A 26266-nucleotide genomic window follows, 5' to 3' on the forward strand; every position below is an offset into this window, starting at 1 on the left:
TACATTTAGTCTCTCCACCTCTCATTCACTCCCATCCTAATCCTCTATCTATCTCAAAATCTTTCCTTGATTTCTTCCTTCACATTTCTTCATCATCCCGTCTCTCCCTTTCCCGCTCCATCAATCATGTTGTTCCCACGGTGGAATGGAGAGACAGGGAGATGGAGATATGACGAGAAATATGAAGAAAGAGATATGAGAAAAAATGGAGGATACAGGGAAAGAGAGAGATGGAGGAGCAGATAGGTCTGGGAAGCTGTAGCTATGCTAACAGTCACCAGGAGGAGAGTAGTGGAGAGCGCCCTTGTCTTTCCATCAGCTGCGCAGACTCTTCCTCCTTCCTTCCTTCCTTCCTTCCCTCCCTCCCTCTATCCATCCATTCATCCATCTCCCTCCCTCCCTCCCTCCCTCCCTCCCTCCCTCCCTCCCTCCCTCCCTCCCTCCCTCCCTCCCTCCCTCCCTCCCTCCCTCCCTCCCTCCCTCCCTCCCTCCCTCCCTCCCTCCCTCCCTCCCTCCCTCCCTCCCTCCATTCATCCATCCCCCTCCCTCCTTCTCTCCTCCCTCCTCCTCTCCTCCCTCCTCCCTCCTTCTGCGTTTAGCTGTGGTACATGAGTGGTTCTCCTGGGTCTGGCTCACTGCAGTGTAGGGAAGGGTAGCGCTGCTGCCTGTACAATGCGCTGAAGGATGGTGCATCAGGAGAAACGTGTCTACCAGGTGTGTGTTTGGTTCTAGTATAATGTATACCATGTATTCAAATACCGTATGTGTTAGGTTAATATAGGTATGTTAGGTCAATGTGTGGGTTATGTGTACGTGTGTGAATTTATCATGTGAGGGCGTGTCCGTGTCCGTGTGTATATTTGACCTGATTGTGTGTGTATTTGAGACTACATACTTTAGCCTGTAGGTTTTGCTGTGCCATCCTGTGTGTGTGTGTACATTTCTAGTCTGTATGTTTTTTTTTGGTGTGCATTTATGCATAGGTGCTGTTTCTCCTAGGTAGGTGTGAACACATTGCACATCGCATGAGAATTTGTTTAAGAGTAGGTTTATGCCATGCTTTTTACAGTTCAGTGATACATAGCATATACCTAAAACATCATACAGGGTGTGCTGTTTATGTTTCATATGGGCTATGTGGTCTAACTACTCAGTAGGACAATACCTGGCTGAGTATAGATGGTCTAACTACCCGTAGGACAGTACCTGGCTGTGAGGTCTAACTACCCAGTAGGACAGTACCTGGCTGTGAGTATAGATGGTCTAACTACCCAGTAGGACAGTACCTGGCTGTGAGTATAGATGGTCTAACTACCCAGTAGGACAGTACCTGGCTGTGAGTATAAATGGTCTAACTACTCAGTAGGACAGTACCTGGCACAGTCTCCAGTGGGAAGAGACTAGAGTGGGTGGAATGTTGGTTGCTTCCTCTACAATGGGAGTGTCCATCTGTGATTTATGACGTTACATCATAGCCCATCTGTGTTCTGTTTGTTTCTATGTTGGTGCATGTGCGTGTTCATGTGCGTGTTTGTGCGTGTGTTGTTGTATTTCTGTGTTTGTGAGTGCTTATGTGTGGTATGGGCAATGTATAATAGATTTGAGAGGAATATGTATTTGTTGTGATGTGTGTTGGTGTTTGTGTGTTGCGGTTATGTGGGAGTGCATGTGTTGGCACAGTTTACGAGTGGGCAGGAGAAAGTGTGGATATAGTCTAAATTGGTTTGTGTTTAAATGTGTGTGAGTTAGAGAGAGAGAGAGAGAGAGAGAGAGAGAGAGAGAGAGAGAGAGAGAGAGAGAGAGAGAGAGAGAGAGAGAGAGATACAGCACACACGACTAGTAGGCCTGAGGGATGTGGGCCCAGTAATGGACTCTAAATATGACATTTGTGTGGAAAAACTGGAAAGGAAAATCACGTTTACTGTAGCATGATGCATTTTCTTTGGTTCTCTTTCCCTATGGTTGCAGGAGCAGGTCTTTGAGAAGATAGGATATGCATGTCAGCCTAAAAGCTATATGACATAAACAACCTGCCCAGGACAAAATGCGCTTTGGATGTAGTGGGTGGACAGGGAAAAAAATTGAGAAATAGAGAGAGGGGTGGATAATAGAATGAATAGTCAGGACAGGAAGATGGGAAGCAGGAAATAGAATAGAGGAGAGGAAAGATGAGATGAAATCAATGCGAGGCGACTGGACATTTACAGGCCCGTCAAAACCGTACGGATTTGTCGTCCTTTGACATGTCCAGTGAGTGTGTGTTGATCCCAGAGATCCTATCAAGTGACTCAAATTCCTGATTCTCTGGTGTTGACGGCCATTATTGATGACCTCACAATAGGCAGCCTGTCTACTGAAGGCTATTGATGGCGACCTCGATGAGTGTTTCTTTGTCGCTCCGCCACTCACTGTTGACGACTAGGATACAATAGTGAATAGGAGGACGTGTGTCTATTTATGTGGCGTGTTTATACAAATACATATGAGTGCACATCTCTCCATCTAGAAATGGTCTTTGATCTATGTGGGGTGAACGTTTGGGATGGATGGAGTATTTTTATACGTTCAAGTGTGATCCTATTGGTTGTGTATGGTATATTGTGCAATATGTGATGTGTATGCGGTATGTGTATGATATGGTATTTGTGTGATAAGTGTATGTGTGATGCATTCACTTGTGTGTGTGTGTGTGGGTGTGGGTGTGTGTGTGTTCCTCCTGGCGTGCATAGCTCTTACCCTTCTCTTCGCGGCTCATTGAGTCAACAGTGATTCCACCTCGAGCATGAACTCAGATTCCATTGCCACGCTCCATCCATCCCTTCGTCTCCCATTTCTCCGCGCACCTCTTCTCCTTGTGTGCCTGTGTGACCATACTCCAATTCCACATCCCCCTATTCCTATTGCTTTAAGCAGGAGCGTGCGTCGTATATTTTATTTTCCTCTCGTTCTATTTCACTTGCTCCGAATATTTGAATGTCGTCCGATCCTCTTAGTTTGCTGTGCCTCTTAAAGAAGCCAATACATGGAAAATCCATCTTTATCATCAGGGTTTTTACTTCAGGTTTATTGTTGTACTGTTGTGGTATTATATTGGAGTATTGATCTGTTCTACATGGCTCTACCTCCACCAGGCCCAGAGGAATGACAGAGAGTCCATCAGGCAGAAGCTGGCTCTTGGCAGTTTCTATGACGACGAGGAGCCAGTCATCTACAACAGCTGCAGCAAGAACGGCCTTCCCACCCGGTGGGTTATAACAGCATCATTATACAAATGTTGAGAGTCAGTAGTACAGCACCCTTTCCACCACTAGAGGATGTGGTGCTGTACAGCGCAGTGAGTATTTAACATACTTTCTAATTGAAGAGAGCTAGGCACAGGTCACAGGTCACAGGTCACAGGATTAGCTTACCCTCTGCCAAACGCAGGCCGGCTTAGATCAGCGTTTCTAGGGGGCGACTCATCCTTGAATAGAGAGTACTCAAATATAAACCATGTGGGATTGGTGAATAGTACGTCTGTCCAACAGGCTGGGTGGAATTACTACCAAATTACACTAAGCAAAAATATAAACTAAGCAAAAATTCCTAAATTTTACTGAGTTACAGTACATTTAAGGAAATCAGTCACTTTAAATGAATCCATTAGGCCCTAATCTATGGATTTCACATGACTGGGAATACAGATATGCATCTGTTGGTCACATACCCCCTGTGGAATATTGTCCCACCCCTCTTCAATGGCAGGATGAATATGCTGGATATTGGCGGGAACGGAAACACGCTGTCGTACATGTCAATCCAGAGAATCCCAAACATGCTCAATGGGTGACATGTCTGGTGAGTATGTAGGTCATGGAAGAACTGGGACATTTCCAGCTTCCAGGAATTGTGTACAGATCCTTGTGACATCCTTGTGCATTATCATGCTGAAACATGAGGTGATGGCAGGGGATTAATGGCACAACACTGGACCTCAGGATCTCGTCCACGGTATCTCTGTATCTCTGTGCATTAAAATTGCCATCGATAAAATGCAATTGTGTTCATTGTCCGTAGCTTATGTCTGCCCATATCATAACCCCACCACCAACATCGGGCACTCCGTTCCCAACGTTGACATCAGCAAACCATACAAGCCATACACACTGTCTGCCATCTGCCCGGTACAGTTGAAACTGAGATTCATCCATGAGGAGCACCCTTCTCTAGCATGCCAGTGACCATCAAAGGTGAGAATTTGCCCATTGAAGTTGGTTACAACGCCAAACTGCAGTCAGGTCAAGACCCTGGTGAGGATGACGAGCACGCAGATCAGCTTTCCTGAGACGGTTTCTGACTGTTTGTGCAGAAATTCTTTGCTTGTGCAAACCCACAGTTTCATCAGCTGTCCGGGTGGCTAGTCTCAGACGATCCTTCAACTTGAGGCATCTGTGGCATGGTGTTGTGTGATAAAACCGCATATTTTAGAGTGGCCTTTTAATGTCCCCCAGCACAAGGTACACCTGTGTAATGATCATGCTGTTTAATCAGCTTCTTGATATGCCACACCTTTCAGGCGGATGGATTATCTTGGCAAAGGAGACATGCTCACTAACAGGCATGTAAAAATTGTGCACCAACTTTGAAAGAAATAAGCTTTTTGTGCATATGGAACATTTCTGGGATTTCACGGGACCAGCACTTTACATGTTGTGTTGATATTTTTGCTCAGTGTATCTATACCTGTCTTAACCACTTCAATCTCCACATGAGCCTAGAGGATAGGGGGAAATTTGGGATCAGGTCTGGGAGCAGTAGATGCTCTCACTTTTAGGAGCCCCATGAAATGAGTAATTTAGGTATTGAAGCAGAGGAAATCCCAAAGGGGGAGAAAATATTATTTTTTTGCCCGCTTTGAGGACAATACAGTGCCACGGACACGGCCTGCAACCAAAACATGCGGCCTCTCCTTCACTGCAGCCGAGGTGAGTAAAATATTTAAACGTGTTAACCCTCGCAAGGCTGCAGGCCCAGACGGCATCCCCAGCCGCGCCCTCAGAGCATGCGCAGACCAGCTGGCTGGTGTGTTTACGGACATATTCAATCAATCCCTATCCCAGTCTGCTGTTCCCACATGCTTCAAGAGGGCCAGCATTGTTCCTGTTCCCAAGAAAGCTAAGGTAACTGAGCTAAACGACCACCGCCCCGTAGCACTCACTTCCGTCATCATGAAGTGCTTTGAGAGACTAGTCAAGGACCATATCACCTCCACCCTACCTGACACCCTAGACCCACTCCAATTTGCTTACCGCCCAAATAGGTCCACAGACGATGCAATCTCAACCACACTGCACACTGCCCTAACCCATCTGGACAAGAGGAATACCTATGTGAGAATGCTGTTCATCGACTACAGCTCGGCATTTAACACCATAGTACCCTCCAAGCTCATCATCAAGCTCGAGACCCTGCGTCTCGACCCCGCCCTGTGCAACTGGGTACTGGACTTCCTGACGGGCCGCCCCCAGGTGGTGAGGGTAGGCAACAACATCTCCACCCCGCTGATCCTCAACACTGGGGCCCCACAAGGGTGCGTTCTGAGCCCTCTCCTGTACTCCCTGTTCACCCATGACTGCGTGGCCACGCACGCCTCCAACTCAATCATCACGACACAACAGTGGTAGGCTTGATTACCAACAACGACGAGACGGCCTACAGGGAGGAGGTGAGGGCCCTCGGAGTGTGGTGTCAGGAAAATAACCTCACACTCAACGTCAAGAAAACTAAGGAGATGATTGTGGCTGAAGAAATTCGGCTTGTCACCAAAAGCACTCAAAAACTTCTACAGATGCACAATCGAGAGCATCCTGGCGGGCTGTATCACCGCCTGGTACGGCAACTGCTCCGCCCACAACCGTAAGGCTCTCCAGAGGGTAGTGAGGTCTGCACAACGCATCACCGGGGGCAAACTACCTGCCCTCCAGGACACCTACACCACCCGATGTTACAGGAAGGCCATAAAGATCATCAAGGACAACAACCACCCGAGCCACTGCCTGTTCACCCCGCTATCATCCAGAAGGCGAGGTCAGTACAGGTGCATCAAAGCTGGGACCGAGAGACTGAAAAACAGCTTCTATCTCAAGGCCATCAGACTGTTAAACAGCCACCACTAACATTGAGTGGCTGCTGCCACTGTCACACACTGACTCAACTCCAGCCACTTTAATAATGGGAATTGATGGGAAATGATGTAAAATATATCACTAGCCACTTGAAACAATGCTACCTAATATAATGTTTACATACCCTACATTATTCATCTCATATGTATACGTATATACTGTACTCTATATCATCTACTGCATCTTTATGTAATACATGTATCACTAGCCACTTTAACTATGCCACTTTGTTTACATACTCATCTCATATGTATATACTGTACTCGATACCATCTACTGTATCTTGCCTATGCCGCTCTCTACCATCACTCATTCATATATCTTTATGTACATATTCTTTATCCCCTTACACTTGTGTGTATAAGACAGTAGTTTTGGAATTGTTAGTTAGATTACTTGTTGGTTATTACTGCATTGTCGGAACTAGAAGCACAAGCATTTCGCTACACTCGCATTAACATCTGCTAACCATGTGTATGTGACAAATAAAATTTGATTTGATTTGATTTGAAGAAAGTGCTGGGAGAGAAATGTATATAGAGAGAGAGATAGAGGGAAAGCTAGATACATTGTTTTCTCAGTCTTTCAGCCAGTAACACAAGAGCTTCATTCATTCTTCAGTGCAAGACAAGAGTCACTTACTTAAAATGGCTGATTGGGGAAGCATGCAGACGCAACACATATACGTCACATGCACGGATTATGTGCTTGCACACTGACTTGGAAATACTCATCAGCTCATAGCATAGTGAAGCCACTAATGCACACACACACACACACACACACACAATTAACTGTCACTTCAAATGACACAAATGTCACAGACTATTATACTGAGCATTCACACATAACCACTAAGCCCTCACACCCAAAAACACAAATTCCAATGTGAACAGGCATTTGGGGAGTTGGGTGTGGTTCCTCACTTCATGTTTTGTTAGAGCTTGAATGAATGAGGTTCAGTATGAGCTGTTAAGATTACACAAAAGTCTGGCTCACTGAAGGTGACAGAGAGTAGTTAACTCGTGACTCGTTGTCATCACTGTGGCCAAGAGACTGTCATCGCTGTGGCCACAGATGGCTGGTGACACCTTAATTGGGGACGGCAGGCTCATAATAATGGCTGGAATAGAGTGACGTGTTTGATACCATTCCATTCAATCCGTTCCAGCCATTATTATGAGCCGTCGTCCCCTCACCAGCCTCCTGTGCTGTCAATGTCTCCAATTATTATGTCATGTTGTGCGTTTGGTTGTTTCATTGAACCTTTTGTGGTTGCTTGTTTTATCTATTGAGGAGGGAGCCTTATTGAGCCGGGTTTCGTAACCCTTGACCTGATCTGTTACTTATAACAGTGATGGCATGATGTGAGCAATTGAAACAACACAATGCCCAAACACCCCACATGATCCCTTCTGCCCTCTTTCACTCTCCTGTGCGGATTTGAGATGACTGGGCTGATGTAAAAGCAATAGTTCACCTTTCATGATTTTTTGAAAGCAACTCTCTGGAATGAAATGAAGACCCAGTCTGGGGCCCCCAGATCTAAGATCCAGTAAAATGAAGGCATTTTTTCCCCCTCCCCCTTGCACATTTGCTCAATTCAATTCCAAATTGACCACTAGCCACTACCCTTAGGGGCTTTGTGTAGATCTAAAAGGATTGGAAAGGTGAAAGCAATATGGTGAACATTCGACCTAATGTATATATCAGTGGTCCACCTTGAGAATATGAATATACCTGCTCAATCCTTTCCTATCTCCAGGAAATGCCTAAGGATATAGGGTTATATGGGTCAGTGTGGAATTTAGCCATTCTCTCTCCCCTTTCCTCCCTCTCTCTGTCTGTCGCTCCCTCTTTTCTAAGGTTATAATTTGATCATACTCTCTCTCTCCCCCATCCCTCCCTCTCTCCCTCTCTTTCTCTCTCGCTCACCGTCAGTCCTCCAAGTGGTGTGAACCTGCAGGTGTGTTTTGTGAATGACAGCAGCAGTGACAAGGACAGCGATGCCGAGGACAGTAAGACAGAGACCAGCCTGGATACGCCGCTGTCACCCGTGGTACACGCTATAGATGTAAATGTGTGTGTGTGTGAGTTTGTGTGTGTTCTCCACATTCGTTCACACAAGCGATACATTTGAACCTGACTTTACAGGAGAAAAATAAGCATATTGACTGTGGAATGTGTGTGTGTGAGCATACTCTCACACCGATGAGTTTGTGTGGATGATGACTTCGAAGTATGTATGTATAGGTGACGTGCGTGATCATACATTACCATCTAGGATTCTGTATAATGACTCTGGTGTGCACGTGTGTTTGTCTAGAGTAAGCAGAGTTCGTCGCTGTCGGACCGGGACACGGGCGAGGAGGACTCGGACCCCCTAGAGGACTGTGGCTTCTGGCGGGTGCAGCGGCGGCTCCAGGAGGAGGCCAGGGTGGCGCTGGCGTTGGCTCGCCCCATGGCCCGCATGCAGGTAGAGGTGGAGAGACAGATCCAGCTCCACCGTCGCTCGCCCGTCGCAGACCTGGTCAGTGTGTGTGTGTGTGTGTGTGTGTGTGTGTGTGTTGTAGACCCGTCATTTCTGCTAAGTTGACTTGGCTGGAGAGCGAGGAGACTTTAAGGCCATTGTGTGATCGAAGTAACACATTTTACACAGAATTATTCTGGGGACATGCATTACAGCTGCAAGATGCGAGAGCAAGTTACATCTTAGATGCAAGGGAATTGTACAAAATGAATAGCATTACATTTCCGTTTACAGTTTGATGCCAAAAGCAGTTGCTGAAAAGCCCTAATGGCGAAGAAGAAAATTGTTCTTTTGAGTCTCAAGATTACATAGTCATTCTGAATTACGTATACATGCACCAAAACAGACGTGTGTTAATATGAAACTCCCGCGTGAAAATAATCCCACAATTTTCTATAGAATATTATAGTACACTGTAAAACCCAATGTGCTGTCATTACTCACAACTTTTGAGGAAAACGGTTGCACTTAATATGAGTACAGTTACTTAAAGTGATTTTGTAGTCATCATTACTCAAACCAATAGTCACTCTGTATGAGGTCCAGATTTGAGTTGTATCGGCTTGAAATAATGTAGTAACACCCCCTCCTAAATCATTTCCCAGTGTGCCTTGCCTTTTCGAGGGAATTGTAAAGTTACCACCTATGGCTGTATTTGTTAGTGACAGAGACATGTTTTTCGGATTTGTTCATTTTCAGTACTGTGGCCTTCACCAAGTGAATTCCTAGGCGAATGTCATCAATTTAAGGAAACGCTTTATGATCTCATGAGGCCTTATTTTGAGGCCTAGCCTTACAAGATACAGGTGCCTGTAACTCATGGTTCACAGGCCACATCAGGCCTGCAAGTAGGGTTACAAAATTCCAGTAACTTTCCAAAAATTCCCAGATTTTCAAAAAAATCCTAGTTGAAAGATTTCCAGAAACTGGGATTTCTGGAAAACCTGGGAAGTATACTTGAATTTTGCAACTCTATGTGCATGTCACATTATGCTGGCTTGAATATTCATGATGACTGCCAGATTTAGGAACAGTGTGAGGAGACTACCAGTATACTACCAGTATACTACTGTCATGACCACAAAAATCTTGCGCTAAACACTACGGTGAATAATATAGTATAAAAATATAGTAATACTACAGTATTTATACCATAGTATATTACAGTATTTTTTCATGTGGGCTGATACAACTTTCAGCTGAACAATGAGAACACTGAGACTTCTGCTACTATGTCATGTTTCCTGGTACAGAGAGTAAAATTCAGCCGCTTCTGCCAATTCAAGGTTGGATTGTCGGAGTTTCTGAGGCCTTTGAGAACTTAATGACCTGTGTGATCTGAGGCCCTTTGTGTAGCATAAGATTAATCAATCACTCAATGTACATGCAAAAACACCAATATTAAAAACAATTCCAAAAAATAAACCTGCAGTAGAGCATGCTGGGAAAAAAAGTGAATTTGTTACCATATTTTTCAAAGAGTTGGTGTGACTTATCAGTTGGTGTAACTTATCAAAAAAAAAAACATGTCATTACCACATAAACATTATAAGTAATAAGGACTTTTCATTGACTTTGAGTTCAACTTACTAGAAGTAGCTCAAAGCTCATCACTAAGCTAAGGACCCTGGGACTAAACACCTCCCTCTGCAACTGGATCCTGGACTTCCTGACGGGCCGCCCCCAGGTGGTGAGGGTAGGTAACAACACATCCGTCACGCTGATCCTCAACACGGGGGCCCCTCAGGGGTGCGTGCTCAGTCCCCTCCTGTACTCCATGTTCACTCATGACTGCATGGCCAGGCACGACTCCAACACCATTATTAAGTTTGCCCCCCTTCTTTTATGCTGCTGCTACTCTCTGTTTATTATCTATGCATAGTCACTTTATCTCTACCTACAAGCACATATTACATCAATTACCTTGACTAACCTGTACCCCCCCCGCACACTTGTCTATTTTTTACTTAACACTTACTTTTCTTAAAACTGCATTGTTGGTTAAGGGCTTGTAAGTAAGCCTTTCACTGTATGCTTACCTGTTGTATTCAGCACATTAGACAAATAACATTTGATTTGATTTGATTTTGATTTGATTTTGATTTGAGTATTTGAGTAAAAAGTGTAAAAAGTGTATTCTGTAGTAAACTGTAGTATACTGTAGAATACTATACTACATACTGTAGCATCCCTCGATCATGTAGTACTGACTATATCATTTTGTAGTATACTGGAGAATACTATACTACACACTGTAGTATCCTTCGATAATTTGTAGTATATCATTTTTTTGTATACTGTGGAATACTACAGTATTAATGCGCAAAAAAATGTCCACAAAAACACTACAGTTTAACTATAGTAATAATACAGAAATTTGAATTTGCATGTACCCCACCCACAAACACTAGAGTAGATATTACAGTATACTCCAGTAATATCTGCAAAAACACTACAGTATACTACAGTCATGTCCACAAACATCTTGTGCAAAACACTACAGCAAATACTATAGTATATAAATATAGTAATACTACAGTATTTATACCATAGTATATTACAGTATTTTTTCATGTGGGCTGATACAACTTTCAGTTGAACAAGGAGAACACTGAGACTTCTGCTACTATGTCATATTTCCTGGTACAGAGAGTGAAATTCAGCCGCTTCTGCCATTTCAAGGTTGGATTGTCGCGAGTTCCTGTGGCATTCGAGGACTTGGTGACCTGTGTAAACTGAGGCCCAGAGTGATGGGGGAAAAACGTGTACTTCAGAACATTTTCACTTACTGTATCTGTAGGCAATTAAGCAGGTTACTCATACTGTGATTGTAAAGCAAAGATATGTAGGACATGGCACCCGGCTTGGGTTCTGCTCCATCCGCAATGTGTGCGTGACTGTGTGTATGTGCAAGAGGCCTGACAGGTAGCCAGGGTGGGACAATGCGTCCATTAGACACAGTCATTTACTGGAATTAGACGGTGCTTTTTTGGAACAAGCAAAAGTGCTTTAGTACTTCTGAGAAATTGGGAGCTACCTTTTGTACATGTAACTTTTATATTTTCCCCGCCCCAGATATTGTAGTGAATGAGTTGTAAATACAACTATATAGTCATTGTGATCAGGCCAAGCAATTACCCCCCTGACTGGAGTACTACTGCACTGTAGATGTGTGTGTCAGTACCTAAACAAGCAATGGTGGGGATATGGGCATTTAACTCACCCAGGTCTAAAGAAACTGATCTATGATCAGGATAAATGAAAGGATGGAGTAATTTCCCACCTGGCACACACAGGTTGAATCAACTTTGTTTCAATGTGATTTGTCAACGTATTGTGACGTGGAATCAACGTGCAAAATATAAAAAGTAATTACCAGTACTGTTTTCATCTCATTTCAACCAGCATTGTTAACATTGAAATTAGGGTAAAAAACTTAAACGTAAATACATTGACTTAACCTAACTAACATTTTGTTATATCAATTACACATAGAAAAAATAAAACATATTTTTCCTCCTATACAATATATATATATATAATATAGGATTGGGTGGTTGAAATATATATTACACTGAATATACACTATATATACAAAGTATGTAGACACCCCTTCAAATTAGTGGATTAAGCTATTTCACCCACACCCATTGCTGTGTATAAAATAGAGCAAACATTGGCAGCAGAATGGCCCTACTAAAGAGCTCAGTGACTTTTAACGTGGCACCCTCGTTTTTTCCAATACATTTAAAAAACAACAACTTTTATTTAATGAGGCACGTCAGTTAAGACCTAATTCTTATTTACAATGACGGCCTACCCCGGCCAAACTCAGATGACGCTGGGCCAGTTGTGCGCCGCCCTATGGGACTCCCGATCACAGAATTGGATAGGATGTCACAGTCCAAACAAGTCAGTTTGGTCAAATTCCTGCCCTGCTAGAGCTGCCCCGGTCAACTGTAAGTGCTGTTATTATGAAGTGGAAACGTCTAGGAGCAACAACGGCTCAGCCGCGAAGTGGTTGGCCACACAAGCTCACAGAACGGGACCGCCGAGTGCTGAAATAATCTGTCCTGTCCTCGGTTGCGACACTCACTACTGAGTTCCAAATGGCCTCTGGAAGCCACGTCGGCACAATAACTGTTCGTTGGGAGCTTCATGAAATGGGTTTCCCATGGCCGAGCAGCCGCACACAAGCCTAAGATCATCATACGCAATGCCAAGCGTCGGCTGGAGTGGTGTAAAGCTCGCCGCCATTGGACTCTGGAGCAGTGGAAATGCGTTCTCTGGATTGATGAATCACGCTTCACCATCTGGCAGTCCGACGGACTAATCTGAGTTTGACGGATTCCAGGAGAATACTACCTGCCTAAAAGCATAGTGCCAACTGTAAAGTTAGGTGAAGGAGGAATAATGGTCTGGGGCTGTTTTTCATGGTTTGGGATTAGGCCCCTTAGTTGCAGTGAAGGGAAATATTAACACTACAGCATACAATGACATTCTAGACAATTCTGTGCTTCCAACTTTGTGGCAACAGTTTGGGGAAGGCCCTTTCCTGTTTCCTCATGACAATGCCCCCGTGCACAAAGCGAGAAATGGTTTGTTGAGATTGGTGTGGAAGAACTTGACTGGGGTGCACTGAGCCCTGACCTCAACCGCATCGAACACCTTTGGGATGAATTGGAACACCGACTGCGAGCCAGACCTAATTGCCCAACATCAGTGCCCAACCTCACTAATGCTCGTGTGGCTGAATGGAAGCAAGCCCCTGCAGCAATGTTCCAGCATCTAGTGGAAAGCCTTCCCAGAAGAGAGGAGGCTGTTATAGCTGCAAAGGGGGACCAATTCCAAATGAATACCCATGATTTTGGAATGAGATGTTCGACGAGTGTCCACATACTTTTGGTCATGTGTTGTATACTGGGTGGTTGAAATTATATCACAGTTTTTATTTATTTTATTTGACCTTATTTCAATGTTGATTGTAAAAATGGTATGTTTGAATCAACGCCATCAACCTAAATAAAGAGTTATATTGAACTAAAATGTGAAGCCACAGTCCAATGATTCCTGCCTGAACAGTGACTCCTACTGGTATAAGAGGGGTAATTCACTTCAGTGAGAACAAGTCTAACATCCAGATGGCTACCTGTACAGTATGTTGTACCCTGTTCTTTTAAGCTGAGCTATCATGTCAACACATTAAAATATTGATCAGCTTCCATACTCATGTGTGTAGACTACCTAAATAACACTTCTACTTTTCTTGCACAAGCTGTATGCGAAAGTAAATTCAGAGTGAGGTTGGGTTTATGTTGGCTACATTGACATCTGGTTTGCCCATCAAAGGACACCATCACTCCAATGTGTAGAGATGTATACTATCGTTCTTCCATGGTTGATTGGAACTTTGGACAGTTAGAAGTAGTTACCATTAGCCCTATAAATAGGATTCCAAATTCATGATATTAATAATAAACTTTACCTTTGGATATTGTCTTTAATCTGCAAGTTATTAATCTGTTGGTTCTCCAACTCAACCAAAAATGGAAGTCAGAGAATAGGACTCAATCAAACCAAACTTTATTTGATGTGAATTTAAAGTTAGATTTGGTGTAGTGCTATTTTTTAACTTTGATTTTTTGGGGTTGAGATGCAGATGTGAATCCAACATATCAATCATTCATTTGTGGACTAACTGGATATTGAATTGTGAATGCAACCAAATATCAACATTTGAAGGGGAAGTTATCTTCTGCTTGGATAGTATATATACTGTAGGCTATATTATGAATACCATATATACAACACAATATCCAAAGGTAAGGTTTATTATGAATCATTTGGCATCCAAATGATATAGGGATAATGGTAACTACGTCTAAACTTCCAAAGATCCAATCAACCATTGACGAATGACAGCACACATTAAATGGTGTCCTTTGGGCAAATCAGATGCCAATGTAGCCTACATAAACCCAATCTCACTCCGAATGTATTTTCACATACAGCTTGTGTAAGAAAAGCTATAGGGATTACTTTTCAACTACTAAATGTTATTAGGTAGTCTACGCAAATTAGTATGGAATCTGATCAATGTCTGAATGTGTTGCAGTGATAACCCAGCTGACCCCAACACAGTTTGTTTCCAAAGCTAAGCAGCGTACATAGAGCTAGGTGTCTGGATGGTGGACTTGTTCTCTTTGGAGTGCATTACCTCTCATGTACCAGTAGGAGTCACTGTTCAGGCGGGAAACATTGAACTGAGGCGTCTCATTTTATTGCACCTCTTTATTTAGGTTGAAAGGACAAAGTTGAAACAATGACGTTGATTCAAGCATACTGTTTTACTATCAAGGTCAAATAAAACATGTCTAATTAAATATGAAATTCAACATAATTTCAACCACCCCAATATACAGTATATAGGGTAAATATTTTTTACATTTACACATAGAATTTTCAACGCAATTTCAGCACATACATAGTTCTGATGATTATGTGGAAATGACATTGATGTAACAACCTCTTAGTCAGGTTAAATCAAGTTGAAGTTTTACCCTAACAATGCTGGTTGAAATGAGAAGAAAACAGTGGTGGTTGATTACTTTTTTCAAATCCAATGTATTTCCCACATTGATTCCACGTCACAATACGTTGACAAATTACGTTGAAACAAAGTTGATTCAACCAGTGTGTGCCCAGTGGGTTGCGTCTAATAACCCTAACCCCAAATACGCAATCTAGAGTGTCCTTATTTCTCTCTTCAACATTAGATCAACATGACTCTGCTGACTAATGACCTGCGACCCCGGTTCCTATTTAACATTGTTCTAACGGTATCCCTGGGTCTCTCTGTGTGCAGCTGCCCCACCTGCCCCACATCAGTGAGGGTCTGATGAAGAGGAGTCTGAGGAGGGGCGACATGAGGGACATGAGCCTGGGCCAGCTCCAGGTCATCACCAACGATCTGCACTCACAAATACAGAGTGAGTACACACACACACACACACACACACACACACACACACACACGCTACACTAAACACACTTACGTACAGACACAATCTGCCTTCATCACCACCGTCATAACTCTGCTGTTCTGGTGCTGTGAGGATGTTGAGATAAAACAACAACAAAAATGGGATGACGTTGCAGGCCTGAATGAGGAGCTGGTGCAGCTGTTGCTGATGAGAGATGAGCTTCATGTGGAGCAGGATGCCATGCTGGTGGACGTAGAGGACATGACCAGGTGGAGAGCCCCTTTCATACCCAGTACTATGACCACAGAAGCACACACACACAAATACATGTATTAATATATATATATATATATATATATATATATATATATATACACACACACACCTGAGCAACGACACCACTAACGCAAATAACAATAGGCCTCTGTTTGTTCTGGAGGTCAAATGGGGCGGCAGGGTAGCCTAGTAGTTAGAGGGTTGGACTAGTAACCGAAAGGTTGCAAGTTCAAATCCCCAAGCTGACAAGGTACAAATCTGTCATGTTCTGCCCCTGAACAGGCAGTTAAACCCACTGTTCCTAGGCTGTCATTGAAAATAAGAATTTGTTCTTAACTGACTTGCCTAGTTTAAAAAATATATATTTTTTAAATGCCATGGAACATCAGTTTAAAAATACATTCTGAAATGTCTCAGTTTAAAAAGGCATTCTTCTGAAAACAGGTCACCATTGCATCCTTTCTAAAATGTTTTATCTAAGGAGGACTTTTCCCATGCATTCTTTAACGTAACTGTTGTTTTGTTGTTCTTTTTTTGTCACAGGCATGCTCAGAGCCAGCAGAGACACATGGCAGAGAAAACCCTCTCCAAATAAAACCCCGGCCACCTGTCCCCATCATCAACCACGTCACATGACAACCACAACCACCACAGAGCAGTGGTCAACAACCCTGATCCTGGACACCAATAAGGCATGCAGGCTTTTGTTCCAGCCCAGCACTTTTACAGCTGATTCAACTCATCAATATCTTTTGATGCCTAGTTGATTAGGTGATTCAGGTATGTTAGTACTAGGCTGGACCAAGCCTGGACATGCTTTAGCTCGTCAGGGCTACCGTCCACTACTAAAGGACCCCACCCTCCCGGGAGTCACATAGGGCCCTGAGTTTTACGTGGTCAGGCAAAAGTCCAGTCCCCAGTCATAAACCACGTCTCGTAATGACAGCTTGATCAAATCAAATCAAATCAAATCAAATCAAATCAAATGTATTTATATAGCCCTTCGTACATCAGCTGATATCTCAAAGTGCTGTACAGAAACCCAGCCTAAAACCCCAAACAGCAAGCAATGCAGGTGTAGAAGCACGGTGGCTAGGAAAAACTCCCTAGAAAGGCCAAAACCTAGGAAGAAACCTAGAGAGGAACCAGGCTATGTGGGGTGGCCAGTCCTCTTCTGGCTGTGCCGGGTGGAGATTATAACAGAACATGGCCAAGATGTTCAAATGTTCATAAATGACCAGCATGGTCGAATAATAATAAGGCAGAACAGTTGAAACTGGAGCAGCAGCACAGTCAGGTGGAAGTTGAAACTGGAGCAGCAGCATGGCCAGGTGGACTGGGGACAGCAAGGAGTCATCATGTCAGGTAGTCCTGGGGCATGGTCCTAGGGCTCAGGTCAGTTGAAACTGGAACAGCAGCATGGCCAGGTGGACTGGGGACAGCAAGGAGTCATCATGTCAGGTAGTCCTGGAGCTCAGGTCCTAGGGCTCAGGTCCTCCGAGAGAGAGAAAGAAAGAGAGAAGGAGAGAATTAGAGAACGCACACTTAGATTCACACAGGACACCGAATAGGACAGGAGAAGTACTCCAGATATAACAAACTGACCCCAGCCCCCCGACACATAAACTACTGCAGCATAAATACTGGAGGCTGAGACAGGAGGGGTCAGGAGACACTGTGGCCCCATCCGAGGTCACAGATCACAGAAGATGACTAGAGTTCTGTTTGTTGCCCTGCTCAGCTAGTCGTGTGCTTTGTAGAATACTCAACACACTGCATAGCCATATCTATTGACAACATACTGTAGTTGTTTGTGCCGTTGCTAAGGAATGAGCTCCTAGGCTTCCCAGGATATAAACTGTGCGGCAACTGCACAGCTCTTGTATGAATCATTTAGACACACGTGGATGTAGTACAGCTGTTGTTGCTTAATTCCACCTGCTTTAACATGCTGATGTTCTGAAGATTTACTGGTTGACCCTTGATTTAGCCATATTTACAGACAGATAGCATTGACCTTATTTTCTGTCTGCACTATAGGTGAAGTGAAAGCTAAGAGTCTTTTTAGTGTGCTTTGTGGCAGGGTTTAAATAACTAATCTTACTTAACATCCGTGTTCCAAATATTAACATTGGTTTAGTCCAATATTTTTAGGACGCCCCAAACGTCAATATGTCATTCATTCCCTGCTTTGTGACCCTAATGCTAGTCCACAGTAAAATATTATTGACAAAGTAATGATCCCAATGATTAAGAACTAATGATGTCTGAGCTGACTGATCTTGACACTTGTAAAGCGATAGCTGGTCAGTCTCGGCTGACTAAATAGAAATTCTGTGCTGGAAGGAAACTTGGATGCCTCGTTGCCTGGTTGTAGATGATGGTCATCGGTGTTCACTATGATTAGTCAATCTTCAGCATTTGGAGAATGTCATTTTCTAGCAGGTCTTTTGCATTTTTTTCTCCATCAGATTGTACTAAAACTCATTCAAACGTATTCTGCAGCATTCAGAAATCATACAACGTTTTGTGTACAGAGATGAAAATTATAAATAAACGTTTAAGTGTTGTTATTGGTTCACTGGTCGTGGTCAGTCTTGGTAGCTATATGAACCAGATCTAACTCAGCAGATGAGACAGGAACAGTTTAAATGAATTAATGAATGGTACAGAAGGTTGCTTGAGGGACCAAAGAAGGCTGCATTTGCCTACATGTACCTCTTAATAAATAAAACACATAAAACATGCAAATACAAACCTCAAAATAAGGTCAAACTTAGGGTAGCGGAAGCCTACCAGTTGTTTTCTTCTATGGATGTCAAAAATCACATAATAAAATTAGGCATTAATGCTATGACATAGCCTTGCTGAATATAGGCCTGAAAATACAGCAGCAAGTTATTTCTGTGCTTAACAGGTCGTTTCTCCCCTCCTTCCACACCTTGCACCACAAGGCTCCAAACACTTACTGTATGTAATTAAGTTTTGGCCATAGTGAAAGCCCAAACTGAATCATGGATGTGAGAAACTACCTACTGTAGTTCGTAATAGTGGCCACAACCAAAACATCAAATACAATCAACTCAACTCCAGCCAATGTTAATTCAAGTTCCACTCTGTCAAAACAGACCCTTTTTTTATATCTCTGGCATCTAGGAAAATTACAGATAGTGAGATTATGTTACCTGAATTACTTTATGTATATTGGCAAGCATTGTTATAGTGCCCGGGAAATGCCTGCCCAGGAAGGTATAAAAACACAGAGGTGAAGCAAGACACACAAAATAATTTGGATAAACCAAGGATAAACATTGTTAATACCATGCTGCCAAACACCAAGCTTTATGCATAACCTACAGTCTTTCTTTTTCTTCTAGCGAAATTGTTATAAAATAGCTTGTTTATTTGACTTAGAATAGGTTAGGATAACGGATTTCTAAAAAATCCTGCATGGGAATATTGCAAAAGCTTCTGGAAAAAAATATAGGGCGCATATTATTGACAAATGTATTTGTATAGAAAGTGTTAGTTTTAAGACTGTTCTATCCTCTTCTTGCACCTGTCAGATTTTTCCGATTGGCTGCTCTTGGTCGCGCTCACTTGTTCTATCTGGCACGTAAACATGTCCAGTCCAGTTGTGACACGCAACGCCCAGATAACCGAGAATTGTGCCACTTCTGCAAAGGCACTTCTTTGGGACACCACCGAGGCGCTCACACAGGTGAGACACTTAAGACACATTTTTCTTGATTGTAGGTTACGTTATCGTCTCCATATTAAATTTATATCTGCGGCCTATTCCGGGTATGGAGTTGAACACGACAACACACACTGTGTCAGTATGCGCGCAAAAGGTAAGTAAAATGACCATATTGCCAGATGACATTCTGTAATCTGTTTTCAAATATTTCAGAAAATAATGTGAATTTTCCCTTCGAAGTCTATGTTAGATAGGCCTAAAATGTTTGAAAGCCTTTGCTGAATCATTCTACTTTGTACTGGAGTCACAAACTCAGATCAGGTAAGCTACTTACCATAAATGGGGGGGTTACTAATGTTACTTATGTCATTTTTTCCCCCATAAACACCAACCGTGAAGCTCAAAAGCAAAATGCTCTACACAAAGTCAACTTCCCACAAACACAGGTGGGAAAAAGGGTACCTAAGTATGGTTCCCAATCAGAGACAACAATAGACAGTTGTCCCTGATTGAGAACCATACCCGGCCAAACACAAAGCCGGAGACCATGTGTATGGCGTTGTCTGGGCGAGCGGTTTGCTTATGCCAACGTTGTGAATAGAATGCCACATAGTGGCAGTGGGGTTATGGTATGGGCAGGCATAAGCTACAGGCAGCAAACATGAACAGAGATACCATGACGAGATCCTGAAGTCCAGTGTTGTGCCATTCATCCGCTGCCATCACCTCATGTTTCAGCATGATAATGCACAAGGATGTCACAAGGATCTGTACACAATTCCTCATGTCCCAGTTATTCCATAGCCTGCATACTCGCCAGACATGTAACCCATTGTGAATGTTTCGAATACTCTGGATTGACGTGTACGACAGCATGTTCCAGTTCCCGCCAATATCCAGCAACTTTGCACAGCCATTGAAGAGGAGCGGGGACAACATTCCACAGGTCACAATCAACAGCCTGATCAACTCTATGCGAAGGAGATATGTCGCGCTGCCTGAGGCAAATGGTGGTCACACCAGATACTGACAGTTTTTGTGAAGGTATCTGTGACCAACAGATGCTTATCTGTATTCCCAGTACTGTAACTCAGTAAAACCTTTGAAATTGTTGCATGTTGCCTTTATATTTTTGTTCAGTGTATTTTCACTATTTCAATCATATAATCTTAATCAATAAATCATAGCATGTATTTGGGCTCATTCAGTAGTTTTTACCCTATAAAGTAGAATCCTGTTAAATAATTATGTTAAGTACCATTTATAGTATATTACTAAAACATACATTTAAATGTTTACTGTTGGTGCTTCCTGTTTATTTATGGCCGAATGGGAAAACACTGGTTTAAGATGTCCAAATTAATAATGAATATGTTGAAATAGGCCTAAATTGTGATATTTTAAAGACCAATACATAAAAGTGAATCACTACACACACACACACACACATCACACTTGTGTTCAGATTACTTGTATTTTGCTAAATTAGTACCATCTACACTGCACAATATTGTATATTGTATTGAAATCATTGGACCTGGGACAATAACCGTGGCTACATGTTCCGTTTACGCTCTTCTAACAGACAAATCTCAATGAATTTGGGTATACCTTGGCTATACTACGTGTCTGCCGATAGATGACACAATAGATGACAACCCGGAGTAGCTATTTATCAAAGTATATCTCTGAGGGAGAATTATTTTGTTAGACGGCAAATATGGAAAAGGAAACACTCTTTGACTGGATAATGTCAATGAATCACCATCTCACATAGGTTTCAACATTTTCAACAGGGGTTAGCTTTCATTTGAATGATAGCTTAACCCTCAAATCCATTAATTCACGTGAGGCCAGAGACTTGTGGTCTTAAAATGACAGCTATGTTCTAGCATGCTGACCTCACCGCTCAAGTCGCGTGTGCGAGCGTTGCGATTGCTGCCATCTATCCACGGTTTCTGGTTAGCGTAGGTTTAAGTAGTCACAGTGGGTACAACATCTCCTATACACTTCCTGATAAACTCAGTCACAGTCTCTTTGTATTCGTAAATATTATTATCGGAAGCTACCCGGAACATATCCCAGTCCGCATGATCAAAACATCTTGAAGTGTGGATTCTGATGGGTGAGACCAGCGTTGAATAGTCCTTAGCACGGGTACTTCCTGTTTGAGTTTCTGCCTATAGGAAGGGAGGAGGAAAATGGAGTCATGGTCAGATTTTCCGAAACGAGGGCGGAGGAGGACCTTGTATGCATCCCGGAAGTTGGTCAAGAGTGGTCAAGTGTTTTAGCAGCGTGAGTACTACAGTTGATATGCTGATAGAATTTAGGCAACCTTTTCCTCAAATTTGCTTTGCTAAAATCCCTAGTTACAATAAATGCAGGATATATGGTTTCCTTTCTGCATAAAGCCCAGTGAAGTTCCTTAAGGGCCACTGAGGTATCGGCTTGAGAGGGGATATACATGGCCGTGACTATAACTAAAGAAAATTATCTTGGGATATAATACAGCTGGCATTTGATTGTGAGCTATTCTAGGTCATGTGAACAAAAGGACTTGATTTCCTGTATGTTATCACAATTACACCATGAGTTGCTAATCATAAAACATACATCCCCGCCCTTCTTCTTCCCTGAGAGAAATGTTTATTCCTGTCGGCGCGATGAACTAAGAATCCAGATGGCTGGACTGACTCCGACAGTATATCGCGAGAGAGCCATGTTTCCACGAAACAGAGTATGTTACAATCCCTGATGTCTCTCTGGAAAGAAACCCTTGCCCTGAGTTCGTCAACTTTATTATCCAGGGACTGAACATTAGCGAGTAATATACTCGGAAGCGGTGGGTGTTGTGCGCGCCTCATAAGTCGGACAAGAAGATTGCTCCGAGTACCTGTCCATCACCAGCGTTGTTTTTGGTCGGCTGTATGTAACACATAACATTTTCTGGGCTAACAAGAAATAATACATAAAAAACTAAATACTGTAAAGTTTCCCAAGAACTAGAAGTGAGGCAGCCCTGTCTGTCAGTGCCATCTTACTCACCATATATTAAATGTCAAAGTAATTCAATATTTTAATTTGATGATAGTAAATGTAGCACACTCACACATTTTTACAACAATGACATCTATTTCTTCCTACTTTAACCATTGAGAGAGTTAAAAAATGCTCCTAAGCACAATTAAATTAACCAGGCACTCTTGCGGCCTTGTCTCATAGACTAGATGTAACATAGTAAAAGTAAATCTGGGACACTCAAATTAGTATGATATGTTACATTTGGTATGGTTACATAAGACAGATGTTTACTTCAGGAAAAAATGAAAGGAGGGTGGTTTGTTGGGGTGGATGTAGAACGCAAACATCTAGTAGGTTGCATGTTCGAAACTCATCACGGGTAACTTTGCATCTCCTTACTACTTTTTAGCTACTTTGCAACTACTTAGCATGTTAGCTAACCATTCCCCTAACCTTAACACTTTAGCACCATTCCCCTAACCCTAAACGTAACCGTTTAACCTAACTCCTAACCTTAACCCTAACCATAACCCACGTTAGCACTAGCAACCTAGCTAACATTAGCAACAACAAATTGGAATTCTAAACCTCTAAATCATACATTTTGCAAATTCCTAACATATTGTACATTTTTTCAACTCGTAACATATTGTACGAATTGCAATTTGTAATGTGATGGAACATTTTATGTTGGGGCTTTTCTACTCACCAATTTCTGTGTTCATGCAAGTGACTGACTGAGCAAATCATCACTATCAGTATCTGCAATTTGGCAGTACGCTCAGACCCTTGTTTTGAGAATGAAAGATCTCAGTTTCAAGGTCTCAGCTTAGAGAAATGAAGCCTCGTGAGGTATTGGTCTGTCACATGCATGACCCAGTATTGGTCGGTCACATGAATGAAGCAGATGTTAATGACGAATTAATGATGAAGAAGCTAAATCATGAAAATATGACTTGTCTGCATTATATAAGATAACTAATGGGACTGCCCCGTTAGAGCTCCTGACAGACATTCACTATGATGCATCAAGTTTGTTGGAACCTCTCCAGTGTGCTGACAATAAACAATGATTCATTTAAGGTTGACTTTGAGTGTCCCTGTGTAATAATTTCCACGACAGTAACATATCATACAAATTGTCATTTGTAACATATCATACGAAATGGATGATGGACATCCACAAATGAATACATACCATACGAAACATAAATGGTCATGCTAAACAAGAGTGTCTTAGATTTACATACAGAATGATATGAAATGCTCTCCAAAGGGTCTGTGCAGAAGGCTCAACGTTTGACATCCCTACTGCTAGGCCTGCTATGCTATATTTTGGGGGTGGTATAGGTTTTGACTGAGCACAGCCAAGTTGATGCACACGCACCTCACACTGGACTTAGTTAAATCTCGAGAAGCGTGCGAATGCATGCAGCTAACAACGCTGACACCTGTTTGCTGTAAATAATGGTAGATTTTTGCATTCGGCTTGAGTTCACAAATGGACTAATGTTAGGCCCTAGGCCTATGTTGGTCCCGTTATTGGAATAGCCTACTAGCTACAAGGGGCCACAGAGGAAAAGTGATAACGTGGCAAGTGGCAATAAGTTATTCTTAGGGTAGCCTAATAAATGTCTTACGTCAATGAATTCAAACAGGTGTGAATTCATAAAGATTATGTTGACGAGGAATGACATGTCCATTTAAGGGCATTGTTGGATGTCTTAGAAATAAGGACCTGGGTCCAGGTGGGGCAGATGATGGGTACGAGGACAATGCTGGCAGTTTGGACTGCATCATAAGTGAAGGGGTGCGGTTGGTAATCTATTAAGTGGAGTTGAGAGTGTTGGCGAGTACAAAGCAGTGTATATTTCTTGGAGGTTTTATTACAATTCCTAATGATTGGCCATGTACAGTTCAGAAGCCATCACAGAAACACAAGTCCTCCTCGTCATTCAATGGAATTGTAGGCCTACCACTGACACCTAGTGGCAGGTGCACAGTACTGTAAAAAGAGCAAAACTAGCCCAACAATTATTTTTTTTGCATCTCCTCTCCAAGCTACTGCATTTCCACTGCTTGATACATCTTTTTACCTGGGCTTCATCCTCAGTGATCGAGGATGAAGCCTGTTCTAGTTGGATCGAGGGTGGGTTTTTTTTGCTCCATTTTCTTTCCATGCTTTACTTATGGACTGTTTGTGTGTTGCTGTCTAATTAATGTTTTATCAATATTACTTTGACACGCTAAACATTAATAATGTAGCTTTTTTAATTATTACTCTAAAAAGGAGGATCCTTTAGGTCACGTGTTAAACTCATTCCATGGAGGGCTTTTCGCTTCTCCAATGTACTTGATTGATGAAATAAGTGCACTAATTAGGAAGGAACTCCCCACATCTGGTTGTCTAGGTCTTAATTGAAAGGGAAAAAAAATCAAAAACCAGCAGACACTCAGCCCTCTGTGGAATGAGTTTGACACCCCTGCAGTGTTCCTCAAATTGAAACTGTGGGGGAAGCCCCATAAGTTCTTCGAGGAACGCTTTATAAGGGTTCTTTAAAGAATCCCCGGTTATGGTTCCTCAAATAACCTTTTCGGGGGCATTTTTGTAACCCCCCTATTATTAATCAGCATAAACATGATACCACCATTTTTAAGTTGTCAGTGTTTATTATGATTTTAGTGGCAAATATGAGGTAAACTCCCAGCAGAGCTCCAAGTCCAATGGGTATATCCTCTGGCGTGTTGATGTCCTCTGTAGGCTATATCCATAGCCAGAATAATTTAGCAGTGCAATTATTAGAGGTGTAGGGAGGCCTTACCTTAAATTGAGGAGCTCTAGCACATTTTTCAGTTAAGTGCCTGCACCTGCTGTCCTCTCAAATCCACATTTTTCATTGGGCAGTTAAAAGAACCCCCAAGAACTAAAGAGGGTCCTCTGTAAACCCCACCTCCTGGAAGAACCTGGAAGAACCTTTTGGGGGCATTTTCCAGTGCCAAGAATGTTAAGGTTCTTCAAGAAACTTTAAGGATCTTAGAATAAGCCTTGGTGAACCTCAAATTTGTAGATTGTAGGCCCACCTGTGCTCAACGATTGGTCCATGCATGGATTTTGTATTTTAATTTCATGTTTGTAATTCTGTTTACTTATTTCAGTGGGTCTGCGAAGCCACCAAACTTGATATTCCGATTGCAAGCTAAGGGCCTGGTTTTTCAAAGTGTTCTATCTGGATTTCACCTATCGGATAGGATTAAATGCATAAAAATAGAATGACTACAACGGACGAATCATTGACTTGAATGGGAACTATCGTTCTATTCAATCTATTTCTATGCATTTCATTTCCATGCATTTAGTCCTATACGATAGGCTAAATCCAGATAGATAACTTGGATAACTGGGCCCCATTCAAGTCAGAAATGGAGCTTCAGCAAAAACCTCAGTGGTGGGTTACTACCCTGCTGACAATTACTATACTCTATGATTGTTATCAGTCTGTTCATCCCTGTGGTTATAGTTAGCAAGATGCCAGTCAGGCCAAATCCGTCAAAAAGTGCGCACAGCCAACTAGTGCCCGGTTTCCCGAAAGTG

The 26266-nt window shown here is 42.6% G+C and overlaps 1 protein-coding gene across 2 annotated transcripts; it reads left to right on the plus strand.

The window, feature by feature from the left end:
* Nucleotides 1–603: 603 nt before the first annotated feature.
* Nucleotides 604–16975, plus strand: zgc:153615 (schwannomin-interacting protein 1). 2 transcript variants are annotated; one of them, XM_024435366.1, is made up of 7 exons: nucleotides 604–714; nucleotides 3132–3244; nucleotides 8106–8238; nucleotides 8491–8694; nucleotides 15560–15683; nucleotides 15853–15946; nucleotides 16497–16975. In XM_024435366.1, the coding sequence occupies exons 1-7, from the start codon at nucleotides 685–687 to the stop codon at nucleotides 16546–16548; spliced, it is 750 nt and encodes a 249-aa protein (XP_024291134.1). In that variant the 5' UTR covers nucleotides 604–684; the 3' UTR covers nucleotides 16549–16975. The 2 variants fall into 2 exon arrangements, with proteins under 2 accessions (XP_024291134.1, XP_024291135.1); XM_024435367.1 differs by having other exon boundaries at nucleotides 8106–8223.
* The last annotated feature ends 9291 nt before the right edge of the window (nucleotides 16976–26266 follow it).

Source organism: Oncorhynchus tshawytscha, linkage group LG10 (genome assembly GCF_018296145.1).
Source record: "Oncorhynchus tshawytscha isolate Ot180627B linkage group LG10, Otsh_v2.0, whole genome shotgun sequence".
Lineage (NCBI taxonomy): Eukaryota > Metazoa > Chordata > Actinopteri > Salmoniformes > Salmonidae > Oncorhynchus > Oncorhynchus tshawytscha.

Coding starts and splice junctions, on each gene's coding strand:
- zgc:153615 (XM_024435366.1), top strand. CDS start 685: ATGGTGCATCAGGAGAAACGTGTCTACCAG. Junction 8,239..8,490: donor CCGTGGTACACGCTATAGAT/GTAAATGTGTGT, acceptor GTGTTTGTCTAG/AGTAAGCAGAGTTCGTCGCT. Junction 8,695..15,559: donor GCTCGCCCGTCGCAGACCTG/GTCAGTGTGTGT, acceptor CTCTGTGTGCAG/CTGCCCCACCTGCCCCACAT.